The sequence below is a fragment of the Haliaeetus albicilla genome, chromosome 14 (assembly GCF_947461875.1).
Source record: "Haliaeetus albicilla chromosome 14, bHalAlb1.1, whole genome shotgun sequence".
In the NCBI taxonomy this organism is placed as follows: domain Eukaryota; kingdom Metazoa; phylum Chordata; class Aves; order Accipitriformes; family Accipitridae; genus Haliaeetus; species Haliaeetus albicilla.
In genome coordinates, this window is record NC_091496.1 from 1,969,042 (window position 1) to 1,983,989 (window position 14,948).

At 43.0% G+C, this 14,948-nt stretch overlaps 1 protein-coding gene across 1 annotated transcript in view; it reads right to left on the bottom strand.

The window, feature by feature from the left end:
- Positions 1-6,948: 6,948 nt before the first annotated feature.
- LOC138689068 (neuroepithelial cell-transforming gene 1 protein-like) overlaps positions 6,949-14,948 on the bottom strand; it is a 35,689-nt gene continuing 27,689 nt past the window's right edge. The window contains exons 2-4 of the mRNA XM_069802328.1: positions 13,587-13,653; positions 8,294-8,353; positions 6,949-6,972 (exon numbers count right to left, since the gene is read on the bottom strand). Of these exons, the coding sequence (XP_069658429.1) occupies positions 6,949-6,972; positions 8,294-8,353; positions 13,587-13,653 (151 nt within the window). The remainder of the gene's footprint in view (positions 6,973-8,293; positions 8,354-13,586; positions 13,654-14,948) is intronic.

Sequence of the window (14,948 nt, forward strand, 5' to 3'; positions counted from 1 at the left end):
CATCCCGCTCTGCACCCGCCACCGCGCCGCGCCCCAACCTCACCGCCGGGGGCGGGGCTACCGGGGTGGCCACGCCCCTCCCTCCCTCAAAGCCACGCCCATTGGCCACTTGCGCCTCGCCGTAGCCCAGAGGCAAGAGCGCCCGGGGGGCCGGGGCTAGCGTCGTGGCCACGCCCCCTTCAAAGCCACGCCCATTGGCTGCTAGCCCCTCGCCCTGTACCGGGGGCAGGGTGCCCGGGGAGGGAGAGGAGCCTCTGGGCTTCTTTCCCGGTCGTTATTTCCTCCTAAATTCCCCAAAAATGGGACCTCCGAGAGGCTTCCCTTCGAGGCAGGGCAACGGGGGCACCCACTGAGGGTCGAGGGGACTGTTCCACCGCACCCCACAATGGAAAGCGGTTTGAAAAGCGCGGGACTTTTGCTATTTGCCCTGAAAAGAGACAAAGCCAAACACATGTTTGGGGTTTTTTTCCCCTTTTCTCTTTTTCTTTACCGGCACTTGCAGCACTGGGGCCCACTGCTGCCTATGGCCGTCTTGCAAGTGTGGCAGTGGGACGTGCTCCTCCTGATGGCGGCTCTCCTTGCCGCCGCTGGAGCATAAATCGTTTGCCATTGCAAGTCATTTTTTTTACCAGCCTCAGCCCTCCTTGCTAAAAAAAAAACAGAATTCTTGTCTAGACCTGTGCTTTTAAGTCTGCTCGCAGCTTTAAAGGTTGTGCTGGCACAGCTCTGTTAGCCAGGGGCTGGGCTGAGCCTCTCCCCCTCTTCTAACAGGGGAGCCTGTCCCAGCAGGCCTGGCTGTAGATGCAAAGGGTTTGTATTTTTTGTTTGTTTGTTCAAGTCATATTATTCCTGGCACCACTACAAATCTCCAAAATAAAAGGTCTCTTGTGCTAGTAAAAGGAAACTGAGTTTATTTGGCGATAGGAGGGCAGCTGCGTTGCTGCCTACCTGCGCTAACCAACCTCCTTCTCAGAGGAGAAAAATTTGGGGTGGCCGGGAGTACTGCAGGGTGCCCGCCGAGCTGGTCCCTGGCTCCCATGTGGCCGCTGTGGGACTGGCAGAGGGTTTGCAACAGTAATGGGCAAGAGGAAAGTCCTGCTGTCCCCTCCCCTGGCTTTTATTTTTTTTAGCTTTGTTTGCTTCTCTCCCATGGGGAGCTGCTCTCAGCAAATCTGCGCCTGTTTAACCTCTGTGTTGCGAGATCAGGACATTTAGGTTCGTCCACCGCAGGATTCTCAGAAACTCAGGATACAGTGAGTTTCTGTACCCTTATTGAAAGGACAGACTGTGACTCTTTCAGATATGGGTAATCCTTTTCGGGATTAGTGAAGTCAACCACTTTTAAGACAACAAAAGACCAAAGGGATGATGCCTCTGGGGAGGAGCAGGCAAACCCGCCACTGAGTCTGAGCATTTTTTGGGGAAGTATCAAACATGCCCATTTATTTCTCCTACAATCTAAGATAAAAAATTTGTTAAACTTGGTCTAAATATTCAGGAATGCTTCTTGACCCTGACAGCGCATCTCTTTTCAGTGAGATGTAGACAGGCTGTGCAGAGTCAACTAAAAATAGGGGATGAACAACCAGGACCTGAGAGGGAAGGTGTGAAGCAGAGTCATGCACACAAAGGTGGCACTTAAACGCTTCTTGTTAGAACCAGAACGTGATGTCCTGCGTCCTGAAGCACTTCATGCCATATGAAGTGTTTTCTGTGATGTAAGTGTTAAATAGTCCTTCTCCTTCCTGAGCCCTCGGGGAAGGGACCTGCTGCTGTGCACCTGATTCACCGATTCACCGACCGGAGATCCCTGACTTTCTTTATGACACCTTGTGAGGCTAACTAATTCATGGTGATGCAAGCCCCAGCTGATGCAGCCTGCTGATGTCATGTTGTGGACATAGAAAGCTCTGGCCTGATGCAACAGGGCTCCCCATCTGCCTCCTGGCATGGCACGTGCAAAGGGTTACGTGCCCTGGACACCTGCCCATTGTTCAAAGCAAGGGGTGGGTAAGGCCTTATAGCAACAAAAGAACCTAAGACAAGCGGTTCCCAGCTGCCCCTGTAGCAGATGGGATGATTTCTGTATGCCCTCTATATCCGTATAGATCATCAAGCGCCATTTCCAGGCAAAATCCACCCTGAGCGGTGGAGACACACACTGTGCAATGGGTACTCACTGGCCAACATGCAACACAGGGAAGGCAATAAATCTGGAGAAGCCTGAAGGCAGCAAGGGTAGAAGGTGATCTTGCACAGGTAAAGTAATCATTGCCCATGTCCACGGCATCCTGTCTACAACAATATAATCAGCACGGCCCTAGAGCGTCTCAGAGTGCGCCGCAATACCTGCATGTTACTTACCTGCCTCTGCTCTACTTACGACACAGGGGAGAGGCAGAGTGACTATGACCTTTAAGTTAGTAAAGTTCATTGTAGTGTGAATGCCACTCCAGTGGGCAAACCATCCTGAACAAAGCTGTGGTACTTGGGAACCCTCTGACGAAAGCCAAAACAAATGGAAAAAGAAAGGAGATTGTTCCTTGTGCAGCAGAAGCAACGAAGACGGACTTAAGGGTTTTTGCCCTATACACCCTGCACCATAATCCCATCTTCCCTCTAACTCAGGATGTATTTTTCTACCCAACACCATCTCCCTGTCTTCCCAGTGCCCCCTTACCCCTCTGCGCTGGCCCCCACCTCCTTCGTGCCTTCCCCTGCCCCTCCAGCCCACTGGGCAGGGATCAGCCCATGCCAGGGCAGCTCTGAAGCCACGAGAACGCAGCCCAGCCGGTCACTGCGCTGAGCGATGGATAACAGACCAGTTCTTCCTGCTTTCCTGCTAGTGGGTATTAATAGCATTCCTCCCCTGTACTCAAATGGGGATTTTCACTTCTAGGAGCAAAATACCTTGGTGACTCCTATCCTACTATCAAATTAGGGAGCTGGGAAGAGTTCAAGTGACAAGAGGAGTCACTCAGCCCTCATTGTTTTACTCTTATTTTTAGCTTGGGTTTTCATTTCCACGGAGAAGGGAGGACTGCTGTTACACAGAGCTGTTTGCCTGAAGTCCTGGGCGGCCTCATACCTGCGACATTCTTTGCTCCTGCAAGTTATTCTGGGTAGGGCTGCTACTAAATAAAAATGCTCTCCGGGGTATTGACATGCCATTTTGTTATTTCAGCCCCAAAGCATGATCAAATAAATTTTAGATTAACAAATGATGAATTCCTAAGAAAACATGCATCCAAATTCCAGTGTGCAATTCCAGACTGATGTAAGTTTTCATAGTTAAAAATACTCAGTTGTTTAAGCGACACATGGCATCTGGCTAGTGCCAGGGGTTGCCAAGCGTGGCATGCAGGAATGCTCCCCCAACAGCTGAATATGTCCTCCAGCACCTGTGTCCAGGGTGGTCAGCACTCACAACCTGATCCTGTCTCTTCTCTTGGCAGTATTCAAGCAAATCATGTGCAAGAACAGCAGGCAGATACAGTTAATACAAAACCCTAGCAGGCCTGGATTGTGATTTTCAGCCTACCATCAGTGGAAGAGAGTCATTACAGCACCCTCAATATCCTCATAGTTCAGGTCTGGCCAAGTTACACAGCCCAGGACACTTCAAGGTTACTTTGTTTTATACCTAACCCTGCACGAAGGATGTTTGCTGCTGCTGACAAAACCAATGACAAAAGATCTCAGTTCTACCACTGGCTGAAGAGGAGAAGACTTGAGCTGGTGCATTAACAGAGCCCCGAGGCAGGGGGGTATTCCTCAGTGGGCAGTTTTCCCAGTTTTCACAGATCCTGGATGCCTCTAATGTGCTTGACATCTGGATTCAATTTCTTCAAAGAAAGAACCTGCGACATTTTAATCCCTTTGGCGGCTTGAAGTCTCGGGGAAAATGAAAGCATCCATTACATTCATAGCATATTCATTTTCATTGTTGTGCATGTACATTTTGAAATCCTATTTACTAGGAACTGAAATCCACCTAAAAACTCACTTTACAGCTATTCTTAATGTGGTATATATAGTGTAACATGCAGAACACTCGAGGACTGGAATAAATAAGATCTCCACAGGCAATCATCTTCTCCCATACATGTTCATGCACCCAGGGCAGTCAGACCCCCTCTGCCGTACACAAAGTTGTTTACTGTCCATGAGCTGTGTTTAACATTCCACTCCCAGATATTTATATTCAGAGCCAAATTCAGAGCAGTATTCTGGAAAATGAGCAAAAGTAGGCTATGACCCATCAAGAGACTATTGGGTCATCTGAAAAGTTTATGAGCCGGTCTGGAATCCAGCATTTATTTTGGATGGTGGGAGGTCACTATAATTAGCTGCCATTCAACTCCATTATACAGTTACAAATACAAAAAAAACCCCAAATCCAGCCCACAGTGCTGAGGCACTTTTACTGAAATACAACCTATGACACTCTGTAGACCTCTGTAGAAAACGAGTTACGTCAACGATCTCTGAAGTGAACATTTGTGCGCTCAGGCCAGAAAAGCAATTTCCATCTTATGAATATGAATGCAACACCAGAAAACATGAACTGTTGAATTTTGTGATATTATTAAACTAACATCTACCCTAACAACAGAGAAATGGAGCAAGAAGCTACAGTTGACTTCAGCTCACAACCTGCTCACGTGCCAAATGTTGTTTTTCAGAGTTGCCTGGTGTAGTCAATGCCAGAGATGTTCGTTTTGATCAAAGTCTATTTGCAAATACAAATTTGTAACTTATGCATGGGCACGTTCTTGCATGAATCAGACACGCCAATAAAATTCCCATAAAAGTTCTCTAGAGCGGTTGTATCTTTGGGAGGGGGAAGGGAGGAGGAAAGGAAGGTTTTTGTTGTTTCTTTAAAGCTTGTGGGTATGTATTCTAAAGGAAGGAGTTACCACTGCAGTTTCTTGCATTATTTAATGATGGTCTTTAGGCTGTGTTATCGCTGCCTGAAGCCAAGCTGCTTGTGGCGACTCTGACCATGGAAAGACACTCACTGATGGTTTCAGATGATCTGGACCAGCAAGAATGCAGACACAGGGATTCTCTCTCCCCCCCCTCTTTTTTTCCAAGTAATTTTTAATATAAAAAAAAATTCAGTGTTTATCTGCTTTCCCTGGAGAGTTTGTCGCTGTCAGCTTTATTGTCGCAGTTTCTCTCTGCTGCCAACACTAGTACAACTCTAGGGCTTGTTTGGGCTGAACTCCTGTCCAGACTGAGTAATATTCAAAGAATTGGTCCCCAAAAGGTGAGTAAGGCATCAAGAAGGACACAGCATGGTAGTTCATAAAAAGGGTCCTCACTAAGACCTCACTTCCTCTCTGAAGTCCCTCTTCCTAAACCCTTACAAGGACATCCCATAATGAACAGAAAACACCATCCAGACGAGACGTGATTCTTACACATTACTCAGCCTGGCTTCATTTTGCCTCTGGTAAAATACACGATCACATCCGTCTATGCCCTGTCATATACTGAGAAGTATTTATCTAGTTGCTAACAAACATCAAGATACACACACCTTCAAAAAACAGAGTACTGCTTCCTCCCATGAATCATTCAACACCTTACATAACTGTGGGGGTAATATAGAACCGTTTCATATGTGATCACTTAACAAAAAGTTGGGCATAAACCTACCTGAAATGCAAACATACTCTCAGTTTTAAAGCATAAAGATCTGCTTAATAAATTCCTGTCCTCAATTTCTTGTTTCTGTCCCTGCACTGCAATTCACTCTCCCTTCTGTCTTACCCAGACAATTATCAACAGCCCACGTTGTAGTATGGCTCCAGACATGATCTGGGGAGAAAATACCTTCTTTCTCCCAAAAAGAGGGTGTTTTGGCACAAGAGAAGGGGTGGCTCAGTGCTGAAGGAAGTGGATGCTGTAACTATGGTCTCAGGTTGTAACTTCCCACTCATATTTTGGTAATGTTTGGAGGGTTTTAGGCTGTATGTCAAATTAGAAGCTTAACAGACCTAACAGATCTGGTTTGTTTTTGAGTAGGACTCTGGGCAGCAAGGAGGAGGTTAACAAGCCAAAAATAAACAAGAATAGCCAGGGCATTGCAGTCCGTCTGGACTGGTGTGATCTCCCCTGCCATTTTGCATACCATCTTCCTGGTATGCGGAACGATGATCTAGAATATATGAGGCTTAAACACCATTAAAGGACTGCTCAACCTTTTCAGAAAGACAGGTACACATCCAAATTAAATAATCCCTTGCCCCTACCTTTACTTTAAAAACATACATTGGGTAGGATGCCAAGTCTAGGATACTAGGGTACAGCTCCCTGCTCCAAAGCAGCCCTTCATGGGATCACCACGTACATGGCAGTTTTATCAGCATAATTATGCCTAGTAGGAGCACGAATGCAGTATGCTGGCAAAAGTCCTCCATTATTACAAGTATGGTGACAAAACAACAGCTTGTCAGCTGAGCTATATTTGCTGGGGGAGATAGTGGAACTGAATAACAGTTACGCTGTGGAATTAGACACTTTATAGAGACAAACTCTGAAAAATCAGTTCCCCTCTCTAAGATGGGAATAAACAATATACGGTCTGACCTACATGTAACATTCTTAAATTATCTTGATCTTCTCTTGTGACCTTATTTCATCAATGAAACAGATATATCTGTGTCTGATGAAGCCAAATTTTAGGCTATTGGTTCACCCTCACCAAATCTAGACAGAGCAAAGTATAATTTGTACCACAGCGTAAGTGCTCAATGAGACTCAGAAGTTATGGTAATGTGTTTTGAAAATCTGACTATAGATAGTTGCTTGTGTGCTTTTGAAACTTTTAATAACCTTGAGAGTTGGTATTAAAAAGCCTGAAAATTACAATCCAATCAGTACCATTAATGTATTTTTGCAAGAATACTGGAGTGTATTTGGTAGGTGTGCCTCAAACTCTCAAATGTCCGGGAGAGCATGACCCTTTCAAAAGAACAAGTTAAAAAGCCAGGTTAAACAAAAGCTGCAGTCTGAATTTTGACTGCATTAGCCTAGAGATTTCCCTTTTTCCTTGGAAGATTTGTGTTAAAACTCTTAAAAGGTGAGTACACAAATTACTGTTAATACTTTAGTTTCACCTTGAAGTGATTGCTTTGTGGGAGAAACCCTAATTCATGCAATTTTGTCCAACACATGAAAAGGTAGTCCAATTAAAAAGGAAAAAAAAAAGAAAAGAAAAAAAAATCCTCTTCCCTGAGGGCAGATTTCCTAGTTGTAACACTCCCATCTGCATCAGAAAACCAGAAAGACCTCAGAAACAAAATGAGCCCAAAACACAGTCATTTCAGGGGTATCAGCACTGCTGTGTCACAGCCCTCTGCAGATAATCTTTTCTCTTTTCCCTCCCCTACTGGGAAATTACAGGGGTGGTCTTATCTGGAACAGGAGATCTAGTCTAGAGAGGTCAAAGCCCACAGTTAGCCTGTTGGACAGGACAATCGGTCATGGAAAGCATCCAGCAGTGGCCAGGTTAAGTGAGGCTAATAAATAATGCACAAATGCAAAGTAAGTGACAACAACAGAGGATGCACTGGTCATTAGGTCAAACAGGAAATTCTCCACTAACAAATTACTTTTAATCCCAGTCTAATAAACCATAAACCCCACTTAGTTAACTCTCAACTCAATAGCTACCTTCCTAGGAAAAACCTCATTTCTCTTCCTTCCCCTCTTCAGAGAAGTGTCTGACAGTGAGATCTTCAGGGCAGATGGACAGTGGGAAGTAGTTTCTCTTTCAGAAAACCACATTTGGATAGTCCTTGGAAAAAGATGCAACTCTGCACCTCCCCACCCTCATTTTTATAAGTCAATTTAATCCATAGCTTTAAGAACAATTTACCACCCAGGCAGTCCAGCTTGTTTGCAATACAATGAAGTGCACTAACTAAAGTCAAACAAAAGCAACTTTTGAAGAGGCTTTGCACAGTTTTGCTTCCTGGCACTTGAAAATGCTTATGTTCTTGCTAAGCACGGGTTACACGCATTTATTTCACACAACATTAGAACTGTGGCGGATTTAGGATTCAAATGATTAAAACAGGAGATCACAAACAGTGTTGTGGATATCACTAGCAGGACTCAGCCCACCCCAGAGGTGTATGCGAGAGCAAACACAGCTGTACATGTCTCTAAACTGTTGATGGTGAAATGCAAACACAGAAAGTATGGCATTCCCCAGCAGAAGCCACTATAGTTGACAAAGTAGATGATTGCACAATGTTGTAGAGCAATGTGTTTTGATTACCTTAAAGTCAAGGCTGCAAAGACTGACTGCATCATCATCTTTCTCTCGACGCTTCCTCTTCTGTAAGAAATGAAACAGTTATAGCTGTACACTCGATTTGCATTCAGAAAGAAGGTTCTGTTTTTCATAAAGCAGACCAGAGATATTTTCTTTCTTTGCACCCCCAACTAAGTATAATAACTCAAAAAACTAAAGGTTGAAAACAAATGCAAAGCATGTTTATGCTGTTTCATTAGGTTTGTCACCTGATCAATACCTATAAATCATATGCTCAGAAGCTTGTTTTGCTGCGCTCCCATAATTGTGGTTGCGAGTAAAGTCTTAAGTAGGAAATCTCAGTAGCAGGACAGAATGCAGCGATTACCACTGTGAAATGATTTGAGAATCATTTAGTTAAATGAAACATCTTTTGTGGTTTCTGAGGTCAGCATTCCAGCAATAAAGCTGGGCTTTTTGAAAGAGTTAGGTACCAAGAGGGTCAGACTTGGTGATCAATAGGATCTGAGGTCTCTAGGGGACACCAGCAAATACTATGCCTAATTCTTATGTTTGCACACCAGCACGGCTGGGTTTGGGCTGGGGTCTGTGTGTGATGGGATCTACAGATTTCACCTTAGAGTCAGTGCCAGCATAAAGCAGTTTTGTACTAGGTTGGTTATTCCCACTCCTCAGATACCCTCTAATACCCAAACATATTTTATTCAGGGAATTCTTACTGTGTATCAGGGATCTGTTTTATAGTGCAGTTCCCCAAACAGCTGAACGGGTGTACGTGAGGGCATTTCAATCACCTATTTAACTGATTACTTTGGACATGGTCAGTAGACAGCTGTGGCTGAAGCATCCCTGCTAGGAATGCAACAGGCTAAAAGAACAAGCATTTTTGTGGGAGAAAGATGAAGCTTTTGGCCAGGCAGCTCTCCGCTATTTTCCTGTCCGAAGAAGAGCACAGGCCAGTAGAACAATGATCAAAGACATCTGCACTGAGCTTCCTGATACCTCCAACTATTTCTTTACTATCTGGGCTTCTACATTATTTTTTCATTACCCAGATAATGGAAAACCAATTGTGTACTCATCCTGCTAGACTGTGCCAGCCTGCAGATCACCTGGTCTTGAAAAAAATACAGGTCATGAGCATAAATTGTTTGGTCACCCATGAAACAAGTAGTTGATTTTCATCCTGTGTTCGACCCTTGTCCTTCAGCATTTCAGAATGAGTCAAGTTCATCCTCTTCCACTTCATTAAGTACAAAGTCAAAAAGCTATTTTGTATTTTTATATTGGCCTACATGTTGTTTATCAGTTTAACAGACTAGGCATTGAACTAGGTGAAATGAGGAAAACACCCTCTCTGCAGCTGCAGAAGGAACTACTACCAAAAGTCCACTCCGAACTTCAGCAAATTTCAGTTTTGTGCTCTACCAGTCCAGCAGCTTGACTTTCTGTCAGGAGCAAATATGTAATTCCTGTTTTCTTAGAATTTAATAATATATTCAAATAACTTGAAAGTTTCAGCTTTAAGAGGTTTGCCTTCATCGTAAAATGTTTGAACGCAAGTATTCATTCAAATTATTTTTATATGCTCACCAGCCTAGTTTCTATGGTTCCTTTGAAAATCTGATGCTGTTGAGGGGATGTCCAGGTTCCCTGGAGGGTTTTTAGAAATGTGTTCTCTTGTTTGCTAGTTCTTTTGTACGATGTGCTTTTAGGCTCCAATATGTCTTCTCACCTGTCCACACTATGCTGACTCTACCACTTAACTATTAAATACACACATGTAATGGTGAGATATTACAGAAGTCCACTCACTAGTTTCTTACATTTTGGGTTTTGGTGCCATGGTTTTTTTTCTCAGCTATTCAAACTAGCTACGGAAGTGGATTCAAGTACAAAGTTCCCCAGTGATTTCAGTTTTTCTGTTTTTTTTTTTTTCTCTGTATTTGCAAAGACAAGATACTGATTGTCACGTGAGTGAGTCTCTTCACTGATAGACTTGCTAACTACAGAGGAAAAAATTCTCACATTAGACATTATGCTTTACCATATTTATAGCATTGACACTGAATTAATGTCACAGCACACTCCATACTTTTTGAACAGACCTTTGGCAGGCTTGAGAACACATGCAAATGCAGACATTTGTTTTTTTAGGTTTAGTAAAATATTCAGGGTTGGTTATTTATCAAACCCTGCAATAAAAGACTGCTATAACCACACCTTTTTGGTCTGCAGATTATTTTTCCCATATGTAAGTCAAGGATATTAGCATTTATTTAACAGAAGAAAACTTGCAATAAAGACAAAGACACCACGCCTTTTTGGTCTGAATATTATTCGTTCCTTATGTAGTCAAGTATATTAACATCTTTAACATACAGCTCCAGACTAAAGCCCAGACACGAAAGGAAGGCCAAAGTTTTGTTTTTAAACTGGCTAGACTTATGCAATAAGTATTGCATTGGCTGGACCCCATTTCCTTTGCCCAATATAGTTTCATACAAAAACTTAGACATTTCACTACAGAGCCAGCTGTGTCATTCCTGTGTGGTGCCAGAACAGAAACATATTCCAAGAAAACGGCCTCTTCAGACTGCTCAAATCTGGGTGTTTAAAGCCACATGACAGAAAAGCAACTGCTACGGTACTGTTTTCTCACATTTTTGAGACAGTCACGATCAGAGATCTGATACGTTAACCTTCTCACGAAACTCAAGTCATGTGGAAAAACTTACTTCTACGAAAGTTATTAAACTGTAAAAACCGTGAGACCCGATTTAGGCTCTCAAAAAGGTATTGTAAAGGAGAAGCATAAAAAATGCTAATCAGGAGGGGAAATCTAAATATTTTGTGACTTTATTTTAGAAAGACCTAAACAATGCCGTGAGCATGAATGTTAATTACATTTCAAGGATTCCGATTAAAGCTCCAGGAACCCTTTTTAAGAAAGTACTGGTTTTCAATTTGAAAACAATTCTAGCCATCTAGTTTTCCTCTCTCCTACTAAGGGCTTTTGCCTAAAACCAGGATATTTTGTTCTTTAGGGATCAGTCTGGTTTTTGCTGCTTATTGCCCACCTGAAGTCATAAAACACCAATAAGGCTTCAGGTGAGGAATGTGCATCAGGACCGTTAAGTCAACAAAGATCAAGTGCCTGTTTCTTATAAACGAATCCTCCTTAATGAAAAGGAAGAAAGGAAAACAGACCATGAGTAAGCTTGCTTCCAGTCAGAAGCCATCCAGGGGGATGTTTTAACCCAAACTGCATTAGTCTTTTCTTAGAATTATGCAGAACATGCACTAGTCCTTCTCTTTAAACCCATCCCACCTCTGCAGGCATGAAAAGGACACTTGGCTTAGTTACCCACTTCCCCTGAGGCTCAGGCCAGGTACATTTTACAGACTTTTGGCCAAACAGCTGCACAAACTATCACATGAAGAGATGCTATTTGTGACTGGCATATGGGTACTTGGTGGTCATGGGGAAAAAAAGCCCTCGTGTGACACGCTTACTCCAGCTCGAGATGCGACACCGAGAAAAGTAGAATTCTTGCTTGCCTACAGGCTGCTGCCAAAATGCACTCTGGTCAATGTATGTCAGCATAATTACATTGGCAAAGCCTCTAAGCAGAGACCTGGTCCCTGGCCGTGCAGTAAGGGTATGTCTGCTGGGCAACTGTACTGCACAGCTATGCTCTCTCCTTCATTATTTTTTCTCTCCTGTATTTGCATCTTTTCCACTGTTAAGTGTATCAGTCCAAGACTAAGCTCTAGCTAGTTATAGGAAAGCTTAGGTCTCCAGAGAGGGTCTGGAGTTCAGGGGTACCCACCATCTGTAGCTGCAAATGAAGCTACTTGGGATTGAGGGGAGAAGTGGTGGTGGACCAGGTTGATGAGGGATGTGATGGAGGAATGCAGATAAACAATTAAGTCCTTCAAAAACACTTTACTCGTTTTTTGCAGTCTGTCATGTCATACAATATGTTCTAACTGTAATTGAGAGTTGAACTGCATATGCGTATAGCCAAATAAAAGCAGATTAAAAAAACATGCAAAGAACAGGAATAACTTGAAACTCAAACAAAATGCTTTTAATTTGTGAAGTTATAGCACAATATTTTCAAATTTGAAAGAATATAGCTTTCTAGGGCTTTGTAACATTCAAATGTATATGTTTAATATAGCTGTAGTCTCCAGATGAAAGTTTCTAAAATTAAGCAAAAGAAAAATCTACAAGAGATTACGGTTTTCTTTAATCGACTCCCACACTGGACTGGTGTTTGTGCAGCCTCAAAATTGCACATGGCTGCCATTCAAGGCACAGCCAGCAAAATGCCTGTCTAAATGCATGCTTTCACAAGAAAGTCCAGCTGATTTTAGATGGGATTTCCTTCATAAATTGTAGTCCGGTCCTTTTCCCCACCTCCAGACATGTTCTCACGCCCCTCCTTGTGCCGACACAGGCGTTCATACAGCTTGTGCAATCAGCTGGTTCAGCTCATCCAAAACTCTTTGTTTTCTTTTTGGTAAGGCAAGTTTTTCAGCCAGATCAGTTTGCTGGCCGAGAATAGGATCACCACTTCCAGGGGCAGTGGGGGACAAATCAGCTCAGGCAGCTCATGAAAATGAGCTTTAAGATGGGATAAAATCTATATACACAACACCAGGCACTATGCACCTACTTGAGCTGACTAATCACCTTGAAATCCTCAGTACATGAAGCGGGACAGACTTCATGAAGCAGTTGTTTAGAACACAAACCCAGTGCAGGTCTTCTGAACCACTCGCCAGAGTGGTCCATCTTCGGCTGCCAGCTCTAGAGGCTGGATGTGAATCACTTCCCTAGTAAGGGATGCATGTTAAAGGATGAAGAGAACAGAATACAAGGCTTACAGCAATTAGGCCATGCACTTGCTCTAGGTGGTTTCTCTCTACCAAATAAAATACAGATTTTTTTATTTAATTAAAAAAAAAAAAAGGTTTATTTCTATACCATGTTTTACATCTTGCCTATTGCCTTGCCAGCTTAGTTAGCAGGACTGCTGAAACACAACAGAAAATAAGAAGTTTCTAAAGAAACCATAGTGTCCAGGATATCCTGCCTTCTCTCAATCCCTGTGTGCAGAAAGCACCCTCCAGCTAAAACTTAGAAGCCTCAGTGGCTCAGAAAATGTCTAGCCAGGTAGAGAGGAATGTGTTTTCTCTCTCCTCCAGACAGAAGGACCTTCACCTCTGTATTCCTGCTTTTGTTTGTGTGCTTTTGCAATATGAACCCACCAGCTGTTTTACTCACCAGGGTGAAGTCCCAGTGTGGTCCCGGAGTGAGAAATGTGAAAGAGCTGCCTCGTCTCAGAGGGTACCTGTGAGCAGAAAAAAAGGAATAAGGTAAATAACTTACAGGTTGCTGTAGCAATTGATAAACTACATCTGATTTCCACAGCTTTGATGGTATCATACATCTTTAGCTGTTAGCACAAAAGTTGCAAAGACAATGATGTAGCATAATCTTTTGGTCTCTCCTTCCTAAAGAGCTGCCAGGATTCCCCATGATGATTGCAGTTGTTAGATTAAAAATCCCACTTTCTACAATAAATGGCTCCATGCAACAGAGGCAGGCAAAAACCTCCCACCGGGCCCTGCAGGCTGGTATGGAGGAAAATATCTCTTTGACCACAAACCTGCCAATCTGACCAAGAGGAAGGATAAAACAATAATAATAATAATAATAAAAAAATAATAATATTGTGGCCTCATTTTCCAAGGTTAATGAAGCTGAAATGAAAGAAGGCAACAAACTGCACCTTTGACAATGCAGCCTTGTAGTTTCCCATAAAATTACAACCAGGAATTGAGTTGTGGTCTTTCATTAAGTCATTCTCAATCCAAGAAAGTTAAACCACCAGAAAGCACCACACACAATAGACCGTTTGTATAATCCTTGCTCTTTGAACAATGGTAAACGAACTGCCTTATGCAAGTCATTTATTGTACTAGCACCGAGTTAAGCAAACAAGTTACGTTCCAACTTTCACTGTCTGGTGGACTTAAGGTATGTTTCCAGCAACAATTTTTTAAAGCTTATTCTGGCTGTAGTATGGAGAAACATTTTTGTCTGTCATTGGGTTTCTGCATGTAGAATTTTAGTCCCAAACGGGCCACACTTTTTTTTTCAAAGGCAGCCAGCTGCATCACCTAATGGGGAGAAGATTTCCCCCTTGCTGTCACGAACTCAGACAGAAAAGCCATCTCCTCGCCAGCTGCACCTTTCTTCTTCGTTCTGAGATCCCACAGGATTATCAGAAACCTGGAAATAATATAGGAATGCAAATCCTTCTGACTTTCAGGGGACTTGCGCTCCAGTATTGCTCAGGCATTAATGAAAATTCATCTCACAAAGTATTAGTAGTATTTAATGTCAGCAGCTCTCCCTATCGGAAGAGAAAAAGCATTTGTCTGTAAAAGGTTTGTGCAGGGTGGGGTGTTCTGGATTGGTGTTTGGAAAATATAAGTCAACCACCCAGAAAATACTTTTGCATTTCTACCAGCTAGTGCAGAGCAACAAGATAAATATTTTATGAAGTGTACCTTATTGGAAGCAAGATGTGAAGGAATACAAGATGCTTTTGGTGATGAGGCAGACATTTTATGCAGCAGA